We start from the raw sequence: 26,329 nt of genomic DNA, 5'->3' as shown, positions 1-26,329 counted from the left end.
CAATATCAAATAACTGAAATTAAGCTCTTAAGTAACATATGTTGACTTAAAACACAATACAAACTTTAGTTTAGTTCTAGAATCAACAAAATCTAAGCTTTGATATCATAAATGTAACATGTTTGACTTGAGTTCCCTTATGCATTCTTTATACAAATTATTAACTAGGCTTTAACTAGTTTAATCACCATGCTTCATAAGGGTGTCAAGCCCCCAAACCACCTTGCTAACATTGAGTAGGTTTCAAACACTAAAAGGGATCTAAATGAACTTACATTAATAAACAAATAGTGACTAAATCATTACTTTTTCAAATTCAATGACCAAAAGTGGACACTTACGAAATAAAAGTGACCATTCTAGTAGTTTGTTCTCAAATCAAATAGAAAAAATTATTGGAGCCATACAAAACTTAGAAATGCCCTAATTGTTCCAAAAATATTAATAAATCCAGAGTATCTATTAAACCAAAATGAGAAACAAACTTCAAGCTCTCAATTTCCGAAAAGCAAAAATGTTTTGTATTTAACAATGAATCTTCCTAGTTCCTACCACTCGTCAACAAGAAAAGGAATAAAAAATGAAAAATGAAAAAAACAAGAGGAGACTATGTACCCATATTAGAATATGTACATTTGCAGGGCAATTTACCATTTCTCTCTTGTGAAGGGGGGATGAACTAATAATCATCTGACTGCATCTTATTCTGTGACAATCTTTTTCGTGTGTCCATGATAGCATCATGTCTTCTCTTAGATATTTCTTTCATTGCCTCTTGAAACTGCAGCTCAATCATTTCCAGCTCCATTCTCAACTCCTCATCCTCAGAATCTTCACAATGAGATAAAGATACTGGATTCAACTTACTCTGAGCATCGACGGTTAATTCTGCTCCAACACTGCCCATAGGCTCTGCTTCAGCAGACATTAGTGATTGAATGGAGCTAGGTTTATCATTCAAATCGTTAGAGTTTGCAGAATATAATGACGTCTCAGAACCAGAATTTTCGGCCATCAAATTGGCATGTGACATTTTTCCATTATATTTCGAAGAACAAGGACCTTGCTTTGTTGATTCATCAATTGGTCCTATGATAGCATCATGTTCTTGCGGAAAACGCTGTTTATCTCTTGAAGATTGTCTTCTAGTTGGAGGAATCAGATGCTCAATGGGAACGCAAGTTTTCCAAGTGGGAATGAGCTTCAGTAACAACAAATCAATCAATTCTGCTATGAACACAACATTTTGATCCGCTAGTTCCAGTTGCTCAACCATTTCACTTGAAACAGAGAGGGCAGTATCACTATCGAGGAAGAAGAGAAAATGAATATTTCTCACACGACCTGCATATATGAAACAAAGTAAAAAGTAATTAACGTACAAGTACAGAGAAATTGAGAAAGAATATGATTTCAGCTGAGACTATTTTTTACCATTCTTATCAGCTATTCGAAGTATTAATGATACGGAGTTTTCATCATTTGTCTCTCCTTTTAACAAGAAAACGTTGCCTTTGTTTGTCCTTCTAACTTCAATGCCAGAGGAATTATCAAGAAATTTGATGACAGGCAGCTCATTATCACTATTAAGATCCTTTGTGGAAGGTCTATTCTTTGTGGAAGCAGGTGCTTCTGACATGAGGCAGCGATCTCCAAAGCCTCCCATTTTGGGCATAACAATATCAGGGAGTGATAAGGGATGATTCTTTGCTGATGCATTTCGTTGAAGAAAGGGGTCCATTAAAAGCTCCTTTGCGGGTAATCTTTGAGGTGCTGGAACCAAACACTTCTCAATAAATAGTTTCATCTCTTGATCAATAACCTTAGAAAGGGCAGCAGGCTTTATTCCCTACAAAGTTTGAAGAAGGAAATATGTATAGAAATGTAGGGTTAACCAGTATTCTCAAGCTAAAGTAAACGAAGAACTTACAGATGAAACTTTTTTATATATCTGGGCTGAATTTCTACACTCACTGTAAGGATATTCAAAAGTCACCATCTCCAGCATGCACATTCCAAATGAATAAATATCAACCAACTCATTGTAATTCTCATCATACAGCTCAGGTGCCATAAACTCGGGTGTTCCTATCCCATAAAAAGATTCAGCGATTCTTTTACGTATGGCAGTCAAAAACAGGATAGATCAACATAAACACAAAATCAAGAAAACGAGCATACCCGTGAACATACAGAAATAAATATACCGAGGCAAATTGAAAATATACCTATCACACTTTTTGCATTAGATTGCTCCAAAACAGTAGCCAACCCAAGATCACCAATTTTAACTTCACCTTGGTTGCCATTGATGAATATGTTATCACACTTCAAATCCCTATGTATAATTGGTGGGTCATGACTATGCAGATATACTAAACCAGCTAAAATCTGTCTTGCCCAACTCTTCACTGCTTTCATATCAACCTTCCTGTGTTTCTTACGGTACCTAAATCACATATCACACACATTCACAACAAGGATAATTTAATCATAAAACAAAGGGTGAAACATCAGCAGGGATATGAATATGATATGATAAGAGTAAACCTACTGTCTGAGGCTGCCTGAGGTGAACAACTCAGTTATAATATTGACAGTCTTCTTTTTATCATCAATCCAAGAATTGAAAAACCGCACAATATTACTATGTTTCAAAGATTTCAAGAGTCGCACTTCAGAATACAGTCTCTCCAAGTCTTCTGGCTTCTGTAGGACCTCATCAATCCGAACTTGGCTCCATGCAACTTCAATGCCATTAGCTTCATCAAATGCTTTGTAACTGGTTGGTTATAAAATTAAGGAAAGGGAAGATCAATTCAATTGAAAATGCTTTGCTTGTTTCTTCTTATACCATTGCTTTACCACCAAATTTATTAAACATTTCAAACAGGCATGTTTGCAGAAACAAAGTAATAATAGCCCCAATCCCACAGATTCTGGTAAAGGATACACTGTCTTGAAGGCACCTTTCCCAAGCACTTCATTATACTGTAAGAAAATATATCAGTCAACAAGGTGATGCTATAGTAGCCAACAGCATAACATTTAGTTCGGTTATAGAAAGAATGCAGGATAATAATATAATTAAAATATAATGAAAAATTCAAATATTGTGAGCAAAAGAAAACCAAATGAACAAAATGCAGATAACCTAAGATGTCTAGTTGAAATATTCACCTCCTCTTTTAAATGAAAAACCAAATAAGCTACAAACCATTATTGAAAAGTCCAGTATCATTTCCACATGCTCCCACAAACCAGATAGAAGTTAATAAAAAAATCAATTATCTGATCAAAAATTTAATATTTACCCTTATGTACCGAGAAGTTGGATCAACCTCAAGAATGTCAGGATCAGGAGGCTCTGCATGTGCACCACCATCTTCTGAACATCCTGTTCCTACCATTTTCTATAAAATTGCAAATCCTGTACTGAAAAATCACCAAAACAATCCAAAAAAATTCAAAAACAAAATCAATAACTAGGATCACTTCAACATTAACAAAATCGATCAATCAAATTAAATCCTAATCTTCTTTAGCTACCATTGTATTCTGCAAAATTACAAAACAATTAATAAGCTGGTGCATACATGAAACTTACTACACCAAAATTCACCAAAAAATATAACCTTGAATTCTAGCCTGATAACAGATTAGTTTAAACACATTCTGCAATTGCAATCTTTAAACAGCTACATTGAATGAAAGAAAGAAATAAAATCTAAGAAGAAGTTCCCGAGGCTCTGGTGGCTTGTAAATTTATCTTTATATGTTGTATTTCCGTCGCCCCTCAAGAAGTGCAAAAAGGTAAAAGCACGGGGAGAATCCAAAACATAAATAAATAAATAATAAATAATAAAATAATACCAATTCTTAAGCAATGATTCTATCTTAAATTAAAATTTTGTATTTTGGTTTGCATGCACTCTTCTACTTTTTCGATCAAGGAACCGAGATAAACAAACGAACAAACATAAAACATGATCAGAATTACATAAATATAAAAACAATTGCATCTCAATTGGCTATTCGAAACGCCCAAAATTAAGCAAAAAAAAAAATTAAAAAAAAATTAAATTTCTGGTTACCTGGAGAAAAAAAGAAGAGGTTCGCAATGCAAGATCAAAGAAAGAAAAATTACGAGAGAAATAAAAAACCTAACCCTAACGAAGGGAATTGGGAGAAAAAATAGAGATGGAAGCAAAGTGTCGTTTTGATTGTTGAATTGAAATCAATCTCTCAATTTTTGTTTTTATTTTATCTTCTCTAAAAAAGAGCGGAAGCTTACCAGTTGAAAAAAGAAACTCTATTTATACTTATCTACTATCCGTTTGTCATACATCTCATTATCTTTTTAATGTCACTCACCTGATGGGACTTTAAAAATAATCTGAATTTGTTAGATTTTTTTAGTTTTAAACAATCAATATTCAAAGTTTTATTATTTTAATTATGATAAAATATTGAATTTTTATATTAATATTTATAATTAAATTTAATGAATTTTTATTACTTTATTTTAAATCAATTTGGACTCTTCATCTCATATGAAATAAGGTCTACTAGACAGAACTAATATAATATATCTTTTGCCATATTAAAAATATATTATATTTTAGTATACACATTAAACATATATATTTGGCACACCAATGAGAGTAGTGAAATAAAATATTTTTTATAAAAATTTATTTATAGAAAATTCATTAACTTATAATTATAGATAAAGTAGTAAATATTTTTATATTCATTAGCTCATGTTTATTCATTTAAGAAGTAACTTTTAGTTGTTTATTCTTTTAAAGATTACATAAAATTTTGAAAATATTAAAAATACTATTAACACAATATTTATTATTATTTAAAAATATAACATTTTTATAATTTCATAATTAAATTGGCACTCAAATAATCGATTACACTAAGAAAAAAAATATAGAGCGTCCGTTGTACACTGAAACACATCACTAATGTGACACATCCGTGCAAACACTAACTAAATTGTTCTTATTGAATAAATATAAAAAGGTATAATTAGATATCCCCAATTATTCAGTTATTATTATTTCGTTTAAATTCTAATAGGAATATAATTATTTTAAAGAATTTTTATTTGCCTAGGGCTGGAACACTTAACCTATTTAAATTTGTAATCATCCTCACAACAAACATCGAAACCAACCACCAACGACTATATTTATCGTCGAAAAATTCCGTTCTTCAACATACACTTGCACCTCTTAATTTGTTGCAGTTCAACCACATTGTTAAAGCAACTATGCATGTATAAATTTTTAAGTAATAAGTTGTACTTAAAACGTCTTTATTCACTCAAGTTGACAAAAGGTTCGTCTCTTGAAGAGCACATAACCACATTCAAAGAAAATGTCTCTGATCTAGAGACTTTAGAAGTGAAGTATGACCAAGAACACTTAAGATTGATCCTCATATGTTCGCTGCCTTCATCCCACTAATCGTTTAGAGACATAATGTAACACCCTAATCTGATACGACATAAAATCGATCGAATAGAATGTCACACAGGGCCACCGGAGCGACTAACCCAAAAACGTTTCTTAAAAGTCATCATAATCATACATTTAAAACCATTTAAATAAAGTAAACCAATATCCTTAAATAAGGTTTACATCGGAAGCTCCCCAAAATAATACTTCAAAATGATACATCCATGAGTTTAAAAAAAGTTACGACTCGAGTACAAAATAGGGATCTATAAATAATACATGCTCTCTCAAAGATGAATCAAGACGTACACTGTTGTGGTGACAGCATTAGTGCACAACCTCAATGTACTCACATACCTTGAGTTCTCAACAGTGTACATGGGCTAATAAAGAAATTAAATAAATATATTGAATGTGATATGTATATGTGAATTGTTATATGAAAGAAATTACAGGATTCATGTATTGGTTATATGAAAGGATATATGTTTTTAGTTATATGAATTGTATTACATGAACTATATGAGGTTAAGTATATTTCTTTATGAAATGATATACGATGGGTATAAATGATAAGTATATGATAATATGATAAAAATATATTAATGATAATAATAGGATAATGACAAGGAATAAGATAATTATATGTGTACACGTGTGGATTTGATATATGAATAGAAATATGATGGAATATGTGCATGTATGCATTTTGATATATGAAATGTTTTATGGGTTTTATTACATGTTTTTATATGCCTCACCAAGTCATCGACTTAGCGTGTGATTGTTTCACACGTAGGTTTGGAAAGCGAAAAGAGAAGTAACGAGGAACAAGACAGGTCAGTTCTCCTTATCTAAGATCATATCATAAATGTAAATCGAATTACATGTATTTTGTTAAAAAAAATTAGTTGGCATGTAATATAAAAGATTTGAATATGATATGTTTTAATCGGTTTTGTAAAATCATATGATTGAATTTTATAATGTTTTGAATGTGTATATGTAAATGGAAATTTTATACGAATGAAACCTCAGATTTTTTTATAAATTTATATGTATTTTACGGAAGTACTGTAGCAGTACTGTAGCAGGGTATCACTTCCCTATAGCAGGGGAATCGGTTCCTCTTTTTGAATCTGGAAAATTTTAACATTTGGGTACTGTAGCAGGTACTGTTCATCATTGTTCATACGTATTTTACTGTTCATAAATACGTTTTTGATTGGAAACTTTATACGAAACACAATTTAATATAATATTATGGTATTTCTTAAAATGAGTTCAAATGTTTTGATATTTTGTAAGAAAAAGGTTTTGAAAAGTCAATTTGACATATCGGACTCGTATTCGGGTCAGATACGGGTTGGGGTGTTACATTTAATGGTATCAGAGCTACGATTTAGCCGATTCTAGGCTAAAAACGAAGTCAAAAGTGTTTTAAAAAGTATACATGCCAACATAAAGTAAAAAAAAATTGATCTGATAGTGTAAGGAGTTTGCTGTCTTGCTAATAGAATTAAAATGCTATGTTATATTATATGTATGACAATGAGAGCTTCTAAAGTGAAGCACAAGGCAATAGAATGAATGTAATAGCATGCTCTTGCCCTGGCCAGGCAGGGAGAAGAGCGAAAAACCTCAGGGCGTGCCTGTACAAGATTAGAGAATGTTTCATGATGTTAAATACTATTATGATGTGTTTTTAATTTTATACCTCTATAATTCATAGAATGAATGTATTGAAAAGAGTTGAGAACACCCGAGTTCAAGGTTGAATTTGAGAAATGTTTCATTGTTATGGAAATTTGATTAAATGATATAAAGATAATGTTAGAAAGTTTTCATTTCTCCAAATTGGAGAAGTTAAATTGAGTAGTTTCGTTACTACATGGGCAAGCTAGAAGTATGGTGGACAAATGTCACCATGAGAAAGTTAAAAGACTCAGTGATGTGGGTATTATTTGTAGAAGAATTCAAGAATAAGTACATGGATGACCTGTGTATAAGACAAATGAAGCTCGAATATATGAGCTTGAAGTAAGGGAATTACACATGCATGTGTATGAGTATAAGTTTAATAAGTTAAGCAGAATTATTGATGGATTGATTCTGATTAAGAATGATAAGAGGGATACATGTGATTGATTATTTAAGGCTTGCGCCTTAAATTAAAAGAGTGTTAATGGTTTTGAATTTTTTCTCATTTCAAGAAATGGTTAATCGCGTTAAAGCTCTAGTAAGAACTCAAAATGAAAGGACTGGAGAAAAAAAATGATAGCTGATTAAGAGAATTAGTGCTTCATAAAGTTAAGCACCATCAAAGAAAGATAGATATTCTGGTTTTCAACTTTAAACCATATATGAATTAATTGTATTCTCCGCTAGAGAATAAAGCCAATCAGTTTAGACGGATTGAAATTATAGTATTAAAGGGATTTTATCGTTCTGAAATGGAATAGTTTCTTTACAGCATGGACAAGATAAAGTGGAAGAGATGGATGTTAATTGGAGAATATTAAAATACCAATGAAGAGTTTAAGAATATGTATATCAGTGATCAGTTATAAGACAAAGGTAAATGGAATGGTTGAATCCGAACCAAAGGAATTGTATTGTGGACGAGTGAGAATGAAGGTTTGATAAGGGAAGGAAATAGCGAATGAATGATTTTGACTGGAAAGAATATATATATATATATATATATATATATATATTTGGATAGTTTGATGAAGGTTTACATTTGGATTGAAAGAAATAAGTTGAATAATAAAGTAGTGTGATTGTGAATGTATTAACGTTAAAGGATTTGTATGTTTGACGGGAACTAAGGATTTATAGAAAAGTTAAAAAGGATAAAGAAGGAAAAGTATAAATGATATGAAAGGAATATAAAAGCATAAGGGAAAAAGGTAATGAAAGAATTAAAGTAATGAAGTGAAGATTATGATAGCATGAAAGATTTATTGAAGAGGTGATATGTGAAAAGGAATATTAGAATTGTAAATAGTATTGTGTATAAGCATGAGTGTGGATATGATAAGGGATTTGCATTATAGATGGAAAGAGTTAGCAATGGCTAACAAAATTATGTGATGGAAATGTATTGGAATTATAAGATATTGTTAGGTTATGATAACCAAATATGAAGTGGATTCGAATACAATGTATATTTTAATTATGTAATGTGATGTAGTGAAGGAGATATGGTAAGTAAGCCTCATCCCATTTATTTTAATTCCATTTAATTCTGGTTTGGTCCAAATTTCCACTCTTCTTGGTTGTGGTTGAGAATGAGCTCCTTTAAACCCTACAATCAATTCTCAAGGTTCATGCAGGGTTGACACTTTGATAATATATACACATGTAAATTGTAACATCATAATATGACCCGGTTTAAAACCGAGAGATTTAGGTGTAAGCAAAATAACTAACTAAGTTTTTTAAATTCTACCCATATCACACATGCATAATCATAATATAATATCAAGATAAAAAAATATAAATTTAGTTTATAAAATATGAAACTTCAAATAATACAACCTGATAATGATAATAAGTTTGAAAAAAATAAAATTATGACTAAAATATGACACAAGGTTAATGAATATAAATTCTCACTATAATAAATCAAGATCTCTGAACAATGAGCGACTGGAACTCTGACTCGACGATATGCTCTATGAATCTCTATCTAAGAATTTGCAAATATAAACATATTTTGAACATTAAGTTAACAAGCTTAGTGTCACACAAATAATTTTACTATGCTACATACATTCATAACATAAATATATCGGTAAGTATATTCAGAGAAGTAATATCATAAATGCAAGACAATCTAAATCACACAAATAAATATTATGACGTAGTTCGGTCATCACAAAGTTTCAAAAACTCACATCCCTGTAGTCTATTAATATTGGTGCTTTAGATAAGGCTTGGGTCACACATGTATCATGAACATATATCCATTAACTCATATTATTAAGTACATCAGGTTAGACTTAAGTCACACGTACATCAGGAACGTACATTCAACTAGCCTACTCTTCTAAAATATTTCAAATGAAGTCTAGATCATAAAACATTAGAACATCATCTAACTAGTATTATGTAGCGGTCCTATTTTTCCAACATATCAAATGTTAGCTTGAAAGAGTTTTCAAAACTGGAAATCTCGGAATTCCAGCCTAGAGACAGTTGAAATGGGTCCATTGCCGACCATTTTCAAACTGAGCCCGCTGGTCTTTTCATTTTTCAAGCAAAGGCTCTTTACATTTATAATTCCCAGTTGGGTGGTGTTGGCGATGTATACGGGGAACTAACGTGTGGGAACCCACACTTGAAGTTCCATTATTTGCCTTCAATAATTCATTTAGAATGTTTGGGTGGACTCTTTTTATCTGTTTATAGATCTTGTACAAGTTGTCAAGGGTTTTTACTAGATTCCAAGACATTAACAAATCACCTCTTTTTTTTTAATTTAAACAAAAACCAGACAAAATACTCTCATGATCTTTAATTTTTCATGGTCTACTGACACGAGGGACCCTTCGATTCTCAGGGCCAATGACCACATGATTGTTAGCCATCTAATCATAAAATTTGTCTTGTATATAATCCAACACATTCGAATAGTAAAATTTATCTGTTTATGATTAATGTGTGACAGTGATGCCAATTGTACTAAAAAAATCAATTTCACAACTTTGGGATAAGGTTTTAGACGGTCCCATAATGAATAACACCATAATTTTATTAAAGTCGTTTTATTGAACTTCCTTCTGCGGTTCTATGGTCTAATTAAGTTGCTTGGATGGTTTCATGGATGAACGAACAGGCAATTAAAAGGGAAAAGAAGAAAAAATTCTCTAACATCAATTATAAATATAAATAAAATCAATTACATTGTGAACAAGTACAAATTTTACTCCTATATCACACATAACGATCACCACGTATTTCCATGATTTATGGAGGCAGACCCTTTGGTAAAACCTCTTCAATACTCACTAACTAGAAGCTAGCAGAATAAGTATTCTTAATGTACATACACATAATTCATGATAAATCTATATATACATATATTTATATATGTATATTTAATTTTAAGATCCTTGTTGACAAGGGGATTAGTAATGACTTCCCTTTATGAAGTTACACTTGATGAAGATGAAGATGATGTTTGTCCTTATCCTTTGCCTGGGTAAAAGGAGCGACTGTAACATGCTTGAGAAGTCATTTTTGTAGTGTTATCATGTTGCCTGCTAGTCTTTCTGTTGAATGAACTGTATCTGTCTTGCCTGTTCTTCCTTATGGGATGTGATGCCTTTGGGATGAAAACTCCAGTGCCTTTGCTTTCTCTTTTGCAGATTTGCCCATGGACATATGGAGATTGTGTTATTGGATAATTTTCCCAGGAGAATGTCTGCAATTTTTTGGGCAAATACAAACTCAAACACCAGAAATTGAAGGAGATAACATGTTATTTGATGTGAACGAACGGTTTAAAAACCTGGAAAGAAACCGAAGGACATCTTGAAACTTGGTATTCATCATCATCGTCCATGATTAGAAGAGAGATTTGTCTGCTTAAGTCTGCAAAAAACTGATCATCTTCAAGCTCAACAGCCAACTCCATCCGAGCTTGTGGGCAAGAGCTAGTTTTTGAGTATGAGTTTTATTTAGGCAAGATACCAAGAAAGGAAACCTTTAGTTTCTAAATATAAATAAAAGAAAGTGGAAAAGGAAATGGGGTTGAGTAGGGGAAGAAATACATGTGGGATGATGGGGTGTTAAATGGCAGTTAGCCAATCTGGCTAAAGTCCCCACAAGAATCATGAAGCAATCTTATGATGTTATCCAGTAGGAAGAAAAGGATAAAGGAGTAGGAGCAATCAAAGCAAAGCAAAGTGATAATATCCTTGGGTGTAATATGGTCAGCCTCACTTCCTTTATCCTTTACAACATCTCTAAGGAAACAAGGTATGGCTCAGGACTCATAGTCCCCCAATCTCTCAAAATGCACTACTTGCAGCCCAATTGAATGAACCCTCTACACTTAACTGGTCTCAACTGGTATCTTGCTGCTGTCTTTTTTGTCAAGGCTTCAGCAAAAGGACAGTCAAACTTGGTCATCACAGGATCTAAGAACTTCTTGTGGGCATATAGCTTTAATTTCTTTAGAATTTGAGGGTTGAGACTTGTTTTTTTCCAGCTCCACACAATTTGAAGGGTGGTGTGTCAATACAACTAGCTTGTTGTAATGTACAGGTTCATCATTCAAGTTGCCAGAAAATTGGTTTTAAAGTCTTGACATTGATTGATTATTTCATTGTCATCTTCGTTTTTCTTTTTTACTTACATAATTTGTATCTTCAATCGATTATAGAATCATTTGAAAAGAAGACGATGGGTTAGCTTGAGTTTGAAGAGTATGTTTAACAAGTGTAATCAAAGGGTAAATATACATTTTGGTACCTATATTTATCTTATGTAACTCTTCTTTTATTCAGTTAAGTACTTGAACTTGAGTTTAAAGTTCAATTTAGTATCCAAAGTTATTTTGCTCTAAAATGGTATTCGAAGTTGATTTTTTGTCCAAATTGGTATTAACGGTAAATGATTTATTTGAATCATAAAGTTAAATTCAATTATCAGTTTGAAAAGAAAAAAGTCAAGTTCAAGTATCTAATTGGACCAATAGAAAACTGAGGTGGCAAATTGAATATTAAGACTAAGGGGTTGTTTGTTTGTCTCTTAATGGAACCATTCAGCGCTGAATGTTGAACCATTCAGCATTCAGCGCGTTTGTTTCGTACCTCTGAATGATTCAGTGCTGACTGATTCAACAAAGTAATGCTAAATGATTCAGCACAGAAGTACATTCTGAATCATTCAGAGCCAATTATCAAATAGCATGTCACATTCAGAGCCAAACCATTCAGAGCCTCTGAATCATTCAATATTTGAATCATTCAACGCTAAATCATTCTGAAGTAAACAAACAGCCCATAAATCAAAATATTTAATGGAATAAATAAAAAAGCTTCAGTGCCAATATGCATATTTAATCTAAAAAAGTGTAGCAAGAACCCTGAGGCCAAGTTGAAGCGAGCTTTGTTGAAAGGTCTTCGATACTAAAATTTTAATACATAATTTATTGATTTTTTAAATTTGAATTATTATCAAAACGTATAAATTTTGGAGACTAAAATTATTACTATACAATGTAACATCATTATTTTTATTAAATCAACTATTAAACTTAACGATAAATTATCAAAACAAAATAAAACCTAACATTAGACATGATCTATACAATAATAATTAAATATTTAAAATAAAAATAAATAAATAAATAACCAAATAGATAATTTACTCTTAAAATTATTGAAAAAAATGTTTAAAATAGTTCATAGTACTGCATATGCGAGAACTCTTCATCACACTTATATGGAAAGGAAGTACTTGAGTTACGAGTGTGATTTTGGTCCACACGGTTTACAGGGTGGCTAAGGGACCTGCCGAACCCCCATCGGCAGAATATTATGGACCTTCTGCTTCTAAAACCCCAAATTATAAGGTAAACTATACAAATGATCTTTTGACTATGAGACGTTATTTTGTTAAATCCTTTAATTATTAAAAGTTATAAAGTGATCTTCCGATTGTAATGTATTATAAAATGGGTCACTCGGCTATTCATATGTTCCAAACTTGACATTTTTTGTTAAAAAATGATGGTCGTCTAATATAAACGTTAACTTGCTTATTGAGATATGATAAACTCATAATTTAATAATATGTATTGGTATCGTCGTTGCTTTCAACCATTGGCTTGATGACGTAATGTTTAAAGCACTTACTTGACGACATAATGTTTAAAGCACTGGTTTGACGACATAATATAAACAAAGACTCAATCTACAAAATACAACTCAAACAGTTATGTGAACAAATTTTATTATATCTTAGTGGACATGTTAATGGTACTACTAGAAAAAATCCCTTTAATGACGTTCATTGCACGTCATCTATGGGTGCAAATGACACACAAATGCGCGTCATTGAAGCCACCGACATAGATCTCAGATGACACGTAATTGTGTGTCATAAATCTATGACGCGTATTTATGACACGCATTTATGACACACATTTATGACGCTCATTTATGACGCTCAATGCACGTCATTGAAGCCCTCGTCATAACACATGTATGACTTACATTGCGTGTCATTGAAGCACACGTCATTAAAAAAGATGACACACATTCATGTGTCGTGATTGTATTTCGTAAATTATATATATATATATATATATTGTAGATTGACAAATAATCAAACTAAATCACATTTAATGTCTCATAATACTAAATATATATATCATATTATATATAAGCAATCTATTTGCTTACAATATATTCACATTAAGTTATCAAAAATATTGTAACCATATGTCGATACAAAATATCACAGCATAATAAAGTTTTCCATATAAAATACTCATTATTTGTGAATATCATCAATGTCATCATCTGTGTATTTTTCCTTCCCATCGCCAACCTAAGTAAAAAATATGAAATAAGTATATAATTTTATACTTATTTAAAGTGAAGTATATAACTATCAAAGAGTACTAAAATGACCAATTTTACGTATGCATTCTTTGAAGCATGTGTAAAAATAAATTTTACACATTTAATTAGTAAAACTTTCCATATAAATTATGTACATTATCACGGCACGAATTCACAGTTTTCAGTCTTGCTAACAAGTACTTGCATTAATTTATTTAGAATAGCATCCTACTTCAAGTCCATATGATAGTTGTATGACTAATTATGTGTATGTATGATATGACAGATGTGTATCAGAAACGTTTGCTTACATTCTTATTGACCAACACTTCAAGTTCGTCATCGACTATCTCTTTCATGAACTTACAAACATAATATCCACACTCGGTACCTCCCGATTGACGGGGACACTACAAATAGTTTACAATAAACGATTAGTCAAAATGAAAGCTGTAATTTAAACAATGAATGATCGATCAAAGTCCTCACCAAAACATTGATCCAATTGAGGATAACCCTTTTGTTAGATCCACTTTGAGCAGTGTAAAATTTCACTGCCCTATAAAAATTGATGAAATATATCAAATAATATACTATAATGTTTCGATAATTTATGTTACTTACGCACCAATTGAAGCCGACAACAGACAAATTCACATCTTGTTGATCTTAAACATAAAAAACTTTTGGACTTATCGAAGCGTCATCTGAATGGCCATTTTTCTCTGGGGTGCTTTGTGTCGTGACCGACCCTTTTATGGGGCCACAACCGAGTAGGTACGCCAAGGCCAACCATGTATAGGGCCTAGTGGCAGGGTAGAATAAGCTTGTCCTCTTTTCAAGCATTTCAATGTTTTAGGTAGGGAGTGGGGGTATGACTTACTGTCCCGTGTTTAAGCATTTCAACGTCTATAGGTAGCATTTCTGTTATTTTGTTTTTGCATATATGTAGGGGGTGGACAACCGGTAGAGTTTAGGCTGATCCACAGGTAAAGGTACGTGTCTTGTGAACACCATCGAGGGCCGGCCCCTACGGCCTAATCGATGGTGTGGGTGAGTCTTCTGTAACCCGATGTTTCTTTTATTAATAAAACATTTTTCTCTCGGAGAAGTCCGGGGGTTGAGGTGTGCATCCGCTAGCCCCACGGGCTCAGATTATTGGTTGAAGGACCATATGGCTATAAAGATCTAACGCGATGTTTGTTTATGCTTGATCATATCTACGAGATTAAGGCTGACTTGGTTGGGAAGCATCCCTTTCGAGTGCCACACGGATTAGCAACCGAACCAACTAGGCTAAGTCTGTGACACTTGGTATCAGAGCACAGAGGTGCGTGTTCATTTACTAAAAGCACGGAGGTGCTCATTTTGTTGAGTAAAGCATGTAACATCCTCCATGTCGGGTGAGTGATTAATTTGCAAAGTTTCAACATTTGGTGATTAAAGTAGAATAATTATATAGTTTAAAATGTATGGTTAGTAAAAATGAGAAGGAGGTAAGGACCAAATGGTCATTTGTAAGGAATTTTTTTAATTAAAATAAAATGTTATGGGGTTATATGAGACCCACGTGTGACATTAGGTTCCAGAACCCTCCCATTTCTTCTTCCTTCTTCCTTATTTTCTTCTCTTCCTTCTCTCAACGTGAAGCTTGCAAGTAAAGGTAAGAATCTGAACCTTGGTAGTTTCTTTGATTTTTAAGATTGGAAATGAAAGTTTGGATGTTATATAAGCTAAAGGAAAGCTTATATGACATTAAAACAACAAGATAAGTGTTTTAGAGATAGATTTGGAAAATGAATTTTTAGATGAAATTTTGATAGGAATGAGTTTTTGAAGTTTGAATAAGATTTTTGACTTGTCAAGAAGCTAACTAAGAAGTATGAGGTGTTAGAATTCAAATTAGAACATATTGGAATTTGGGTTGGATTCTTAAATTCTACATGGAGAATTAGATTTCTAGGTTTTAGAGGTATTTAATGGATAATAATTAGTTTAAGTAAGTGTATGAGAGCTAAGAGTATTAAGGGATTGAAATATGCATGTTTGAGTTGAAATGAGATGATTTCCGGGCTCAAAATAGAATTTCTGGGTTAGGGGAATCGGTACCCATTCAAGGGAACCGATACCCCCTCAACGAAATGAATTTCCAGAATGCAAGAGGGGAATCGATACCCCCAGGGGGGAACCGATACCCCCTCATCGTATATGAAATTCCAGATTGCTTGAGGGGAATCGATACCCCCAGGGGGGGAACCGATTCCCCCATGAGAAAAAAAGAAGAAAGAAAAGAAAGATAGACTAATCTATAAATTTCTTAAATTAGTAAGCTATTAAAGCTTAATTTCAAGACATAGACATCTGATGATCATCTTAAAAATTATGTTTATGTAGATACCGAGCCTACTCGAGTTCGGGAACAATCTACAAGTAGGATCGATCGAGGAAAAAACAAAGAAGTATAGGTGAGTGCATATGCATAGCATGAATATAGTATTATATTCAGTTCTAGACTTGTGATAAGTCTAGATTCCATATTTTGACATATGATCACATTCCATATTATGATACATGACATGAATTTATATTAAATGTATTACATGACATGAATTCATATGATATGTATTGCATGACATGAATATGCAGAAAAAGTTATATGAGCTATGTGATAAAGGTATGGAAATAATATGACTACGTGATATGAACTACGGGAAATGTATAAGCCCATGTTATGTAGATGAGAACTATAGGTATAGTTGGCATGCCAAGGGTAGAGGGTATACTCGGTTCTTTAGGACATATGTATATCCTTTGGAACCTGTGTGAAGTCTTGAAAGACACATACTTGATCCATAGTATATGTATATGATTCTTAAGGAATTCTATGTGGTCCTTATGGACATCATTATATGGCACTACGGTGCAATTCTACGGGCACTTCGGTGCAATTCTACGGGGCACTTCGGTGCATTTATACGAGCTGTGGTGACAGCATAGTGCACAACCTCACATTACTCAAATACCTTAGGTTCTCAATATGCTATCATGGGCCAATAAACTTATTAATACAGATTTATAAATGTTACAGTCATACGCTTACAGGTATGGGTATTGATGATGTATACTACATTGATTAAGTACATGTTTGCATTTCATCTCATATGATCATGACATTTTCATTACAATTGCCTTATTATTATTGCCTCACTAAGTCGATGACTTAGCGTGTGAGTGTTTCACACGTAGGATCCGAGGAAATAGACGAGACAGGTGAAGCAGCTTGACAGTATTACTCCTGCAACCATCAGATCAGAAGCAACTTAATCAGTAGGTCATTTTGTTATGTAAATGGCAGTTGGCATGTAATTAAAGGGTTAAGTTGTGTATGCTCTGAATATTTTGGTAAACTTATATTACAGTATGTATATTATGGTATTTTCTTAATATAAGATCAAATATTTTACTATTATTTATTAAGAGTTGTGTTTTAAAGTCAATGTAGTATCTCTGACTCATATCCGGGTCGGGTATGGGTTGGGGGTGTTACAAAGCATGATAGTGGTTGTTACCTGCTTGTGGCACAGCTGTGCACAAGTGCTAAACCTAGCACAGAGGTGCTTCGCCTCAGGTCGCAGCACGGAGGTGCTCGGTCATTTATAAAAGCACGGAGGTGCTTGATTTTAGATTGTAGCACAGAGGTGCTCAATCATTCCAATGCACAGAGGTTCCAGAATTTAGATTGAAGCACAGAGGTGCTCAGTCATATTTGGCTGCACAGAGGTGTCAGTCCTCGATTGAAGCACAGAGGTGCTGAATCGTCTTAGCTACACAGAGGTGTCAGCACCCGGCTGAAGCATAGAGGTGCTCAGTCATTTATTTTAACTGCACAGAGGTGTCAGTTCTCGATTGAAGCACAGAGGTGCTCAATCACTTTTGGCTACACAGAGGTGTCAGCTCTCGATTGAAGCACAGAGGTGCTCAATCGTTAATTCTAGCACAGAGGTGTCATGGATTTAGCACAGCGGTGCTCTTTTCCTTCCTAATTTAGGCACGATTGTGCTTATTTGTGTTGCAGGCATAGAGGTGCCAGTGAGTTACAAGGAATGGTTCGCACACGAAATGGCGGAGCAACAAGCTCTCACAGAGGTGTAGAGCAGGAAGTTATTGAGCCGGTTGCACCGAGAATGGTTCGCACACGAAATGGCGGATCGACAAGCTCTCACAGAGGTGTAGAGCAGGAAGCTACTGAGCCAGTTGTGCAAGAGACTAGTTCGGTTGATCGACGGAAGCTAGAAGAGATCGAAGCCGCACTAGCGGCCCTTAGAGCTCATATGATATCTGGTGATCGTATGAGGAGAGTAGAGGAGACCCAAGAAGATTTGCTCGAGACAGTGACTGATTTGGGCAATAAGGCAAGAGATGCCATAGGCGTGATACAACTTGGGTATGATGAGCCGAAGGCTCAAGTCAATGTGCTTCAGGCAACGGTAACTAGTTTGACTGCAAACCCTATTGAAAGAGTAGGTGTACGAGCCAAGATCCCTGATCCTCAACGCTTTGATGGAGCGAGGGATACTAAAGAGCTTGAGAATTTCTTAATTGACATAGAGCAGTATTTTCGAGCTATGCGCACGGAGTCTGAGGAAGATAAGGTGGCAATGGCTTCGATGTATCTAGGTGGTGACGCCAAGTTATGGTGGCGGTCCAAGTTCAAAGATGGAGTGTGCTCCATTACGACTTGGGATGCGTTAAAGAAGGAGTTGAAGACCTCCTTCCTCCCCGAGAATGTAGATTACAACGCTCGTAAGAAGCTAAGGGAATTATCCCACACTGGGACTATACGGGAGTATGTGAGAGAGTTCTCAACCTTGATGTTGGATATAAAGGATATGTCAGAAAGAGATAAGTTGTTTCATTTTCTTGAAGGGCTCAAGCCATGGGCTAGACTCGAGTTGCAGAGACAGAAGGTGCAAGATTTGACAGTAGCAATAGCTACTGCCGAGTGCCTTAATGATTATAACGATCATCCTGTAAAGCGCAAGATGCCTTCTATGAGTGGAGCTAACACCCAACAGGTTAGTGGGAACAAGTTGGCTCGAGGGGAGAAGACATCGAGTTGGGGAGCAAATAGAAGAGTCCCTGGAAGGGACATAAAGTACCTACTGGTCCTGGATCGAGCAATGGAGGGAATAGACCCTCGTTAAGGTGTTTTCTTTGCAATGGACCCCATCGGGTTGCAGAGTGTCTACAACGAAGTGCTTTTAATGCCATGGTCGCAACAACAAAGGACGGAGAAAGAGTGAACGCTCCGATGGGAGATACTGAGCCTGAGCCGGCTAGAATGGGCTCCATCCGATTCATAACTGCATTACAGTCTCAGTTGAGTAACTTGAGGAAAGAACCAGAGAGGGGATTGATGTATGTGGACATCTCAATAAATGGGAAAACTTCTAAAGCTCTAGTCGACACAGGGGCCACAGATACGTTTATCTCTCCTGAGGAAGCGGAGAGATGTAAGTTGATTGTCACCAAGGAGATGGGAAAAATGAAAGCAGTTAACTCTGTCGCTTCAATGATATGTGGAGGTGTGAAGAGGGTCAGTATCAAGCTTGGGTCTTGGGAAGGAAGTGTAGATTTCACTGTTTCCCATATGGATGATTTTGACGTGGTATTAGGGATCGATTTTATGATGGCAACCCAGGTGATTCCTGTCCCGGCATCAAGTTGTTTAATGTTCATGGGGGAGCAGCCATGTATGGTACCAGCTACGATTCTCCCTCGTCCTGGGAAGAAGATATTGTCCGCTATCCAATTTAAGAGAGGGGTGAAAAAGGGGGAGCCCTCCTTCTTAGTCTTTCCAATTTCCAAAGAGGATGACAATCTTGGCACGGTGCCCAAGAATGTTCAAGAAGTGCTGAGAGACTTTGAGGATGTAATGCCGGGTGAATTACCGAAAGAGTTTCCCCTAGATGGTTGGTGGACCATGAGATTGAATTAATCCCGGGAGTAAAACCTCCTGCGAAATGCCCATATCGAATGAGTCCTCCGGAGTTGGCAGAGTTGAGGAAACAATTGGATGAGTTGCTCCAAGCAGGATTTATTCGACCCTCGAAGTCACCTTTCGGGGCGCCCGTGTTATTCCAGAGAAAACATGATGGGAGTTTGAGATTATGTGTTGATTATAGAGCATTAAACAAAGTGACTGTCAGGAATAAATATCCCATTCCGTTGATTGTCGATTTGTTCGACCAGCTGAGTAATGCTAAGTATTTCACGAAGTTGGATCTCAGGTCAGGATACCATCAAGTGAGAGTGGCCGAAGGGGATGAGCCAAAAACTACATGTGTAACTCGGTATGGAGCATTTGAATTTCTTGTTATGCCTTTTGGACTAACCAATGCTCCCGCTACTTTCTGCACTTTGATGAACCAGGTGTTCCATGACTATCTCGATAAATTCGTAGTCATCTACTTGGACGATATAATGATTTTTAGCACTTCTATAGAAGAGCACTTGGAGCATCTTCGGTTGGTGCTGACGAGATTACAGGAAAATCGGTTGTTTGTGAAGAAGGAGAAATGTGTTTTCGCCCAAACGCAAGTCCAATTTTTGGGCCACATCATTGAACGAGGGCGCATTCGTATGGATAAAGAGAAGGTGAAGGCTATCCAGGAGTGGCCGACCCCACAAAATGTTAGTGAGCTTAGATCTTTCCTTGGTTTGGCCAATTATTATTCCTTACACAACCGAAACTAACAGCAAAGCAAGCTAGATGACAAGAGTTTCTGGTCGAGTTTGACTTCAACTTTGAGCATAAGGCGGGGAAAAAGAATCAGGTTGCTGACGCTTTGAGTCGCAGGGCAAATTTGGCAGCACTCCGATGTGTGGCCCCTATATCCGCTAGTAGAGTTTCCAATGAAATTCGTCAGCTCATTGTGAACTTTTCCAAGCAAGATCCGCAAGTGGTGGCCCTTATGGAGATGGTTAAAAAGGGTGTTTCGAAATGTTTTTGGATAGAAAATGGCTTATTGATGACAAAGGGGCCACAAATGTTTGTTTCTCGAGCTGGAAATCTACGACAGAAGCTGTTGAAGGAATGTCATGATACCCCATGGGCCGGGCATCCTGGTTGGAGGCGTACTGTTGCTTTGTTGGGACAAGGGTATTATTGGCTTCAAATGCACCAAGATGTGATGGATTACACCAAGAGATGTCTTATCTGTCAACAAGATAAGGTAGATCGACAGAGGACTGTTGGGTTGCTCGAGCCACTACCTGTGCCCGCTCGACCTTGGGAGAGTATCTCCTTGGATTTTATATCACGCTTGCCTCGAGTAGGAGATCTTGGATCAATTTTGGTGGTAGTGGATAGGTTCTCGAAGTACGCCACTTTTATACCAGCATCAAAGTATTGTTCAGCGGAAGAGACTGCTAAGTTGGTGTTCAAACATGTGGTGAAAATATTGGGGCATTCCTCAGAGCATAGTCAGTGACGGAGATGGAAGATTTATTGGGAAATTTTGGAAAGGATTGTTCTAGTTATTGGGGACACAACTCAACTTTTCGTCGAGTTACCACCCTCAAACAGATGGTCAGACTGAGCAATTTAATTGACTCTTGGAGGAGTACCTGAGGCACTTTATTCAGGCCAATCAGAAGAACTGGCCTCCATTATTGGATGTGGCGCAATTATGTTTTAATTCACAAAAGAGTTCATCTACTAATAAAAGCCCTTTTGAACTGGTGACAGGTCAGCAGCCAAGACTTCCTCACACTATGGATGAGACCTCTCAAGGTAGATGCCCTCGTGCCTCAAATTTTATGGGGGAGTGGAAGCAGAATATGGAGATTGCCAAGGCTTACTTAAAGAAAGCAGCGAAGCGTATGAAGAAATGCGCAGATCGTAACAGGCGAGACCTACACTTTCAGGTTGGAGATTTGGTGCTAGTCAAGTTGATGCCAGAACAACTTAGATTTTTGCGCCAGAGGGATCGTCGCTTGGTGCGTAAGTACGAGGGTCCAGTCTCAATAGTAGCAAAGGTGGGGAATGCTTCGTACAAAGTTGACCCTCCTACTTGGATGAGAGTTCACCCTGTCTTCCATGTGAGCAATTTGAAGCCGTTTCACACCGATCCCAATATCGATAATCAGAGTATGTCTGCCAGGGAGTCAATCGGCACACAACCACCCTCACAGCGTCATGTTGACGAGATTCTGGTAGGGAGAATTGTTAAGGTGGGTGGAAAGCAAAGACGGAAGTATCTAGTCAAGTGGGGAGGCTTTGATCAGGAAGAGAACACTTGGGAAAGAGAGTATGATCTCAGGGCATTCAAGCAAAAGATTGAAGAGTTTCAGGCCAAGCAGTCGACGAGGACGTCGACAAATTAGGTGGGGGAGATTGTCGTGACCGTCCCTTTTATGGGGCCACAACCGGGTAGGTACGCCAAGGCCAACCATGTATAGGGCCTAGTGGCAGGGTAGAATAAGCTTGTCCTCTTTTCAAGCATTTCAATGTTTTAGGTAGGGAGTGGAGGTATGACTTACTGTCCCCTGTTCGAACATTTCAACGTCTATAGGTAGCATTTCTGTTATTTTGTTTTCGCATATATGTAGGGGGTGGACAGCCGGCAGAGTTTGGGCTAATCCACAGGTAAAGGTACGTGTCTTGTGAACACCATCGAGGGCCGCCCCTACGGCCTAATCGATGGTGTGGGTGAGTCTTCTGTAACCCGATGTTTCTTTTATTAATAAAACATTTTTCTCTCGGAGAAGTCCGGGGGTTGAGGTGTGCATCCGCTATGCCCCACGGGCTCGGATTATTGGTCGAAGGACCATGTGGCTATAAAGATCTAACACGATGTTTGTTTATGCTTAATCAGATCTACGAGATTAAGGCTGACTTGGTTGGGAAGCGTCCCTTTCGAGTGCCACACGGATTAGCAACCGAACCAACTAGGCTAAGTCCATGACACTTTGCACACTTGAAGAAAACTTTGTAAGCCAGAAACTGCATGGAGAAAAGAAGCATGAGAAAGTTATTAGCGAGGTTGAAAAGATTTAGTAGGAACAAAAACCAAGGTATTAAGATAAGAAAAAAGATACCACGCCATGGAACTTTCAAAGACAGCTTAAAAAATAAAAAAGTGCTAATATTGTGGATAAATAATGTAGTGAAAGGAGCTGAGCTTTGGTGTTCCATGTCAATAGGCATGAAACATAACTTCCTCTTCTTCCCAGCGAACCCTCATTTATAAGTTCCTTTATTCAATATTAAGTAGCCTGAGATTTGTGGCAACCATTTGATTATATACTTTTTGGTTCTATTCTCAACCCCTTAACATCTGTAACTTCACAACTGGGCTCTTTTTAAAGACTTTCGCATTATTGAAAAACTTCATGATAAAAATTGGAGTCTTTTAACTCGTTATTTAATTTTGCTATTGAAAGCTGCCAATTAGTTCTCAAAAGACAAAATATTTATACGGAAAGCAAAATTTAACCGTAAAATTTCAGCAAGTTAAACTGAAAAAATTGAATAAGAAAAAAGGAGATAAAAGATCATATTAGCATCAATATAAGCAGAACTAGACAAGCTATGCAAGTATAAGGAATTTGCATCTAAATTCTAAAAGATGCTGGCAGTACCAATAATTTGAAGACTAAAATAACTAGAAAGAGAAGGAACAATAACGTAAATGTAATTCAACCTATTTACTCCTACAATTTAGCATCAATATAGGCTGTTGAATGCTCTAGTTTTATTTACTCCTACAATTTCACTGAGAATTAGCACATTATTATATATATCCATGACTAGATGCAATTCAACCTATTTCTACTAAAAACTTAAACAAGAAGGAAAAGTGGTGAATCAAAAATTTAAGTTCCATTCTTTACATGAGATTCATGCGAAGCATAATCCAAATTCAAATATTTAAGACCCATGCTATCTGCGCGTCACTGAAGCATATCAAATGTAACTAAAAATAGGAATATAGATGATCCAAGAATTTACTATGGTTTTTGCATAAAATAAAATATTTGAAACAAAAAGAAGCTTAAGTTTTTTGTTTAAAAAATAAAAACAGATGAAGAAAATAATCCCATTTATTTTAAAAATGACAGCAAAAGGCACATGTTTGTTAAACAAAAACATTACCGAAAGAAAAGAAAAATGCATAAAAGCTAACTGTACTGGTGAACTAAACAAAAAGAGAGACAAATCATTCACTCCAAATATAATTATAAATGGCCAAGATATACCTGATAGACACAAGATCCTTCTCTACAACGAAAAAAGAAACAAATTGTAGGAATTTCACTCCTGAAGTGAATTCATGGAGCAGGCTGCAACAGAGGTTTGCAAATCAGCCCGAGTCAAATTATCCAATACTGTGAGGATTCAAGAGAGTCACTTATATTTATATGCTCTATAAAGGAAATATAAATGCAGTGAGGACTGGATCAAATCATCTAAAGATATATATAAATGCAGTCAACCGTTCAAACAAGTTTGAATTATCAAAAGAGTTATATTTGTAACTTGATCAGTGATCATAGAGAAAGTTGTAAGCACATTACTTGTAAACACCAGTGATAATAAATTCCGAGTACATATGTAAACCATGAAACCTTAAATCAAATAAAAAAGAGAACTTTCGTGGAATTATTGGAAGTAGCATAATCAAATGACTGAACATTATACTATCCATCAATTATAAAGTATCTTTACAGAACCTTATTACTCATCTTCAAACAAACCATTTCATCAACCTCCATCAATTATAATCGAGTAAAATCTTTATAGAACCTTCTAATCCCATATGAATAAAGTATCTTTTCTCAAGTTCTAAAATCATTTATATCGGTACTTCAAACAATAGTAAAAGCATTACAAAATGAGGCTGGACTGATACAACTATTGTATTACTCATCTTCGACAAACAATCTCTTCTAAGAACACAGATTACATAGGAACGGTTAAAGAAATAAAAACATGAAATTATAAAATAAACAGAGAGCAAATATGATTATATATACCTTTAGCAAGATATTTGTCTTCTAAACCCATAATTGAAATGTTGAAACCCGCTAAGCTTTGCTTTCCCCCTGTCAAAATTAATAAATCTTAATATTCAGCTTACCAATTCTTCGCAATGCAACACAAAATCAAACCAAAATTAGACTACTAGAAATCGCAGATAAGCAAATTAAAAACTTCACTCCAAAGAAAAAATAACGTTTTCTAATTAAAGCATAATCCAGAGCTAAAAACCCACAAGCCCAACAAAAGAGATTTAAGCTTTTCCACCACTTTTACAAGCTCCGTTGAGAAAGAAAAAACAAAATCTGATTACTTTACATCACGAAACACTCGCTAGAAAGACACTAAACAAAGCAGAAATAAAATCCAGAATGAAAAGCTCGTTTGACTAGCAAAATATCAACAATGCCTGTGAATTATAGAAAAAATCAAGTAAAAACGGAATAATAATTCAAAAATAAGAAAAATCAATTGTAGGATAAAGAAAAAAATTGTAAATTTAAAGCTTCTATGCGTACATACAGATGAACTAAGCTCAGCAGAACCGAAAGGAAGCAAAGAAACGTCAAAAACTAAAACGAGAATGGATGTGAGAAAATTAAAAAATACAAAAACAAATTGAAAGAAAAAAACAAATCTAAGAGTTAATAAATTACCTTCGTATAACTATGAGAGGGAATTTAGGGTTTTAACCAAACCAATACCCCAAAAATATAGCTTTGAATCCAAAGGAAGGGGGAAAAAAGAAAAATAAAAAAGAGGAGTCTCTGTCTCCTAGAAACGGTTCCAAAGGGAAGGAAATGGAGGTCGGTGTTGGTCAAGAAAAATGAAAGCGATTTTAGGGGAGGAGGAGGAGGAGGAGGAGGAGGAGGAGGAGGAGGAGGAGGAGGAGGAGGAGGAGGAGGAGGAGGAGGAGAGGTGGGACGAGGTAGAGGGAGAGACGGTGGCGCGGTGGAAGAGACGGATATCATCGAGTTCATCGGAGGCGGAAATGGGCGGCATAGGCTGGGGATTCAAACTCGAGACTAACAAGAAGAAGAGAATCGGGACGAAAAGCAGGAGAGAAAAGGAGATAATGAAAGGAGTGAAAAACATTAGGCTTGAAATGATTATCAAGGGGAAGAAGCAGGAAATGATGAAAATTAAGGGGAGAATTAAAAGACGACTTTTACATATGACACACAATTAAAAGTGTATTCCGTTTTTTTGCTAAATTTTTTAGATTATGACTA

General features: G+C 35.4%; 3 protein-coding genes across 3 annotated transcripts; 1 reads left to right on the top strand and 2 right to left on the bottom strand.

Moving 5' to 3' along the window:
• Positions 1–430: 430 nt before the first annotated feature.
• LOC120146479 (probable serine/threonine-protein kinase WNK7) lies at positions 431–3,430 on the bottom strand. The gene is made up of 7 exons (XM_039160021.1): positions 3,315–3,430; positions 2,954–2,991; positions 2,555–2,782; positions 2,229–2,449; positions 1,931–2,088; positions 1,435–1,849; positions 431–1,344 (listed from the first exon to the last, which is right to left on the bottom strand). The coding sequence occupies exons 1-7, from the start codon at positions 3,408–3,410 to the stop codon at positions 680–682; spliced, it is 1,821 nt and encodes a 606-aa protein (XP_039015952.1). The 5' UTR covers positions 3,411–3,430; the 3' UTR covers positions 431–679.
• A 6,911-nt stretch (positions 3,431–10,341) lies between these two features.
• Positions 10,342–11,245, bottom strand: LOC120146480. The gene is made up of 2 exons (XM_039160022.1): positions 10,990–11,245; positions 10,342–10,902 (listed from the first exon to the last, which is right to left on the bottom strand). The coding sequence occupies exons 1-2, from the start codon at positions 11,113–11,115 to the stop codon at positions 10,666–10,668; spliced, it is 363 nt and encodes a 120-aa protein (XP_039015953.1). The 5' UTR covers positions 11,116–11,245; the 3' UTR covers positions 10,342–10,665.
• An 8,844-nt stretch (positions 11,246–20,089) lies between these two features.
• LOC120146474 lies at positions 20,090–22,441 on the top strand. Its single transcript, XM_039160016.1, has 3 exons — positions 20,090–20,746; positions 20,872–21,538; positions 21,804–22,441. Exons 1-3 carry the CDS (start codon positions 20,090–20,092, stop codon positions 22,439–22,441), a joined length of 1,962 nt encoding a protein of 653 aa, XP_039015947.1.
• Positions 22,442–26,329: the final 3,888 nt, after the last annotated feature.

This window comes from Hibiscus syriacus, unplaced genomic scaffold (genome assembly GCF_006381635.1).
Source record: "Hibiscus syriacus cultivar Baekdansim isolate YM2019G1 unplaced genomic scaffold, ASM638163v2 tig00110927_pilon, whole genome shotgun sequence".
NCBI classification, from domain to species: domain Eukaryota; kingdom Viridiplantae; phylum Streptophyta; class Magnoliopsida; order Malvales; family Malvaceae; genus Hibiscus; species Hibiscus syriacus.
Note: the sequence above shows the minus strand (reverse complement) of the source record. Positions and strands in the feature narration are given on the sequence as shown.

Excerpts from the sequence above, each read along its gene's own strand:
- LOC120146479 (XM_039160021.1), bottom strand. The coding sequence starts at position 3,410 with ATGGTAGGAACAGGATGTTCAGAAGATGGTGGTGCACATGCAGAGCCT. Across the intron at positions 2,783-2,953 it reads AAAGGTGCCTTCAAGACAGT|TTACAAAGCATTTGATGAAG; the intron begins GTATCCTTTACC and ends ATAACCAACCAG. Across the intron at positions 2,450-2,554 it reads ACCTCAGGCAGCCTCAGACA|GTACCGTAAGAAACACAGGA; the intron begins GTAGGTTTACTC and ends TATGTGATTTAG.
- LOC120146480 (XM_039160022.1), bottom strand. The coding sequence starts at position 11,115 with ATGGAGTTGGCTGTTGAGCTTGAAGATGATCAGTTTTTTGCAGACTTA. Across the intron at positions 10,903-10,989 it reads GTCCTTCGGTTTCTTTCCAG|ACATTCTCCTGGGAAAATTA; the intron begins GTTTTTAAACCG and ends AAAAAATTGCAG.
- LOC120146474 (XM_039160016.1), top strand. The coding sequence starts at position 20,090 with ATGAGTCCTCCGGAGTTGGCAGAGTTGAGGAAACAATTGGATGAGTTG. Across the intron at positions 20,747-20,871 it reads AGTGGCCGACCCCACAAAAT|GCGGGGAAAAAGAATCAGGT; the intron begins GTTAGTGAGCTT and ends TTTGAGCATAAG. Across the intron at positions 21,539-21,803 it reads GGGGCATTCCTCAGAGCATA|GTCAGCAGCCAAGACTTCCT; the intron begins GTCAGTGACGGA and ends AACTGGTGACAG.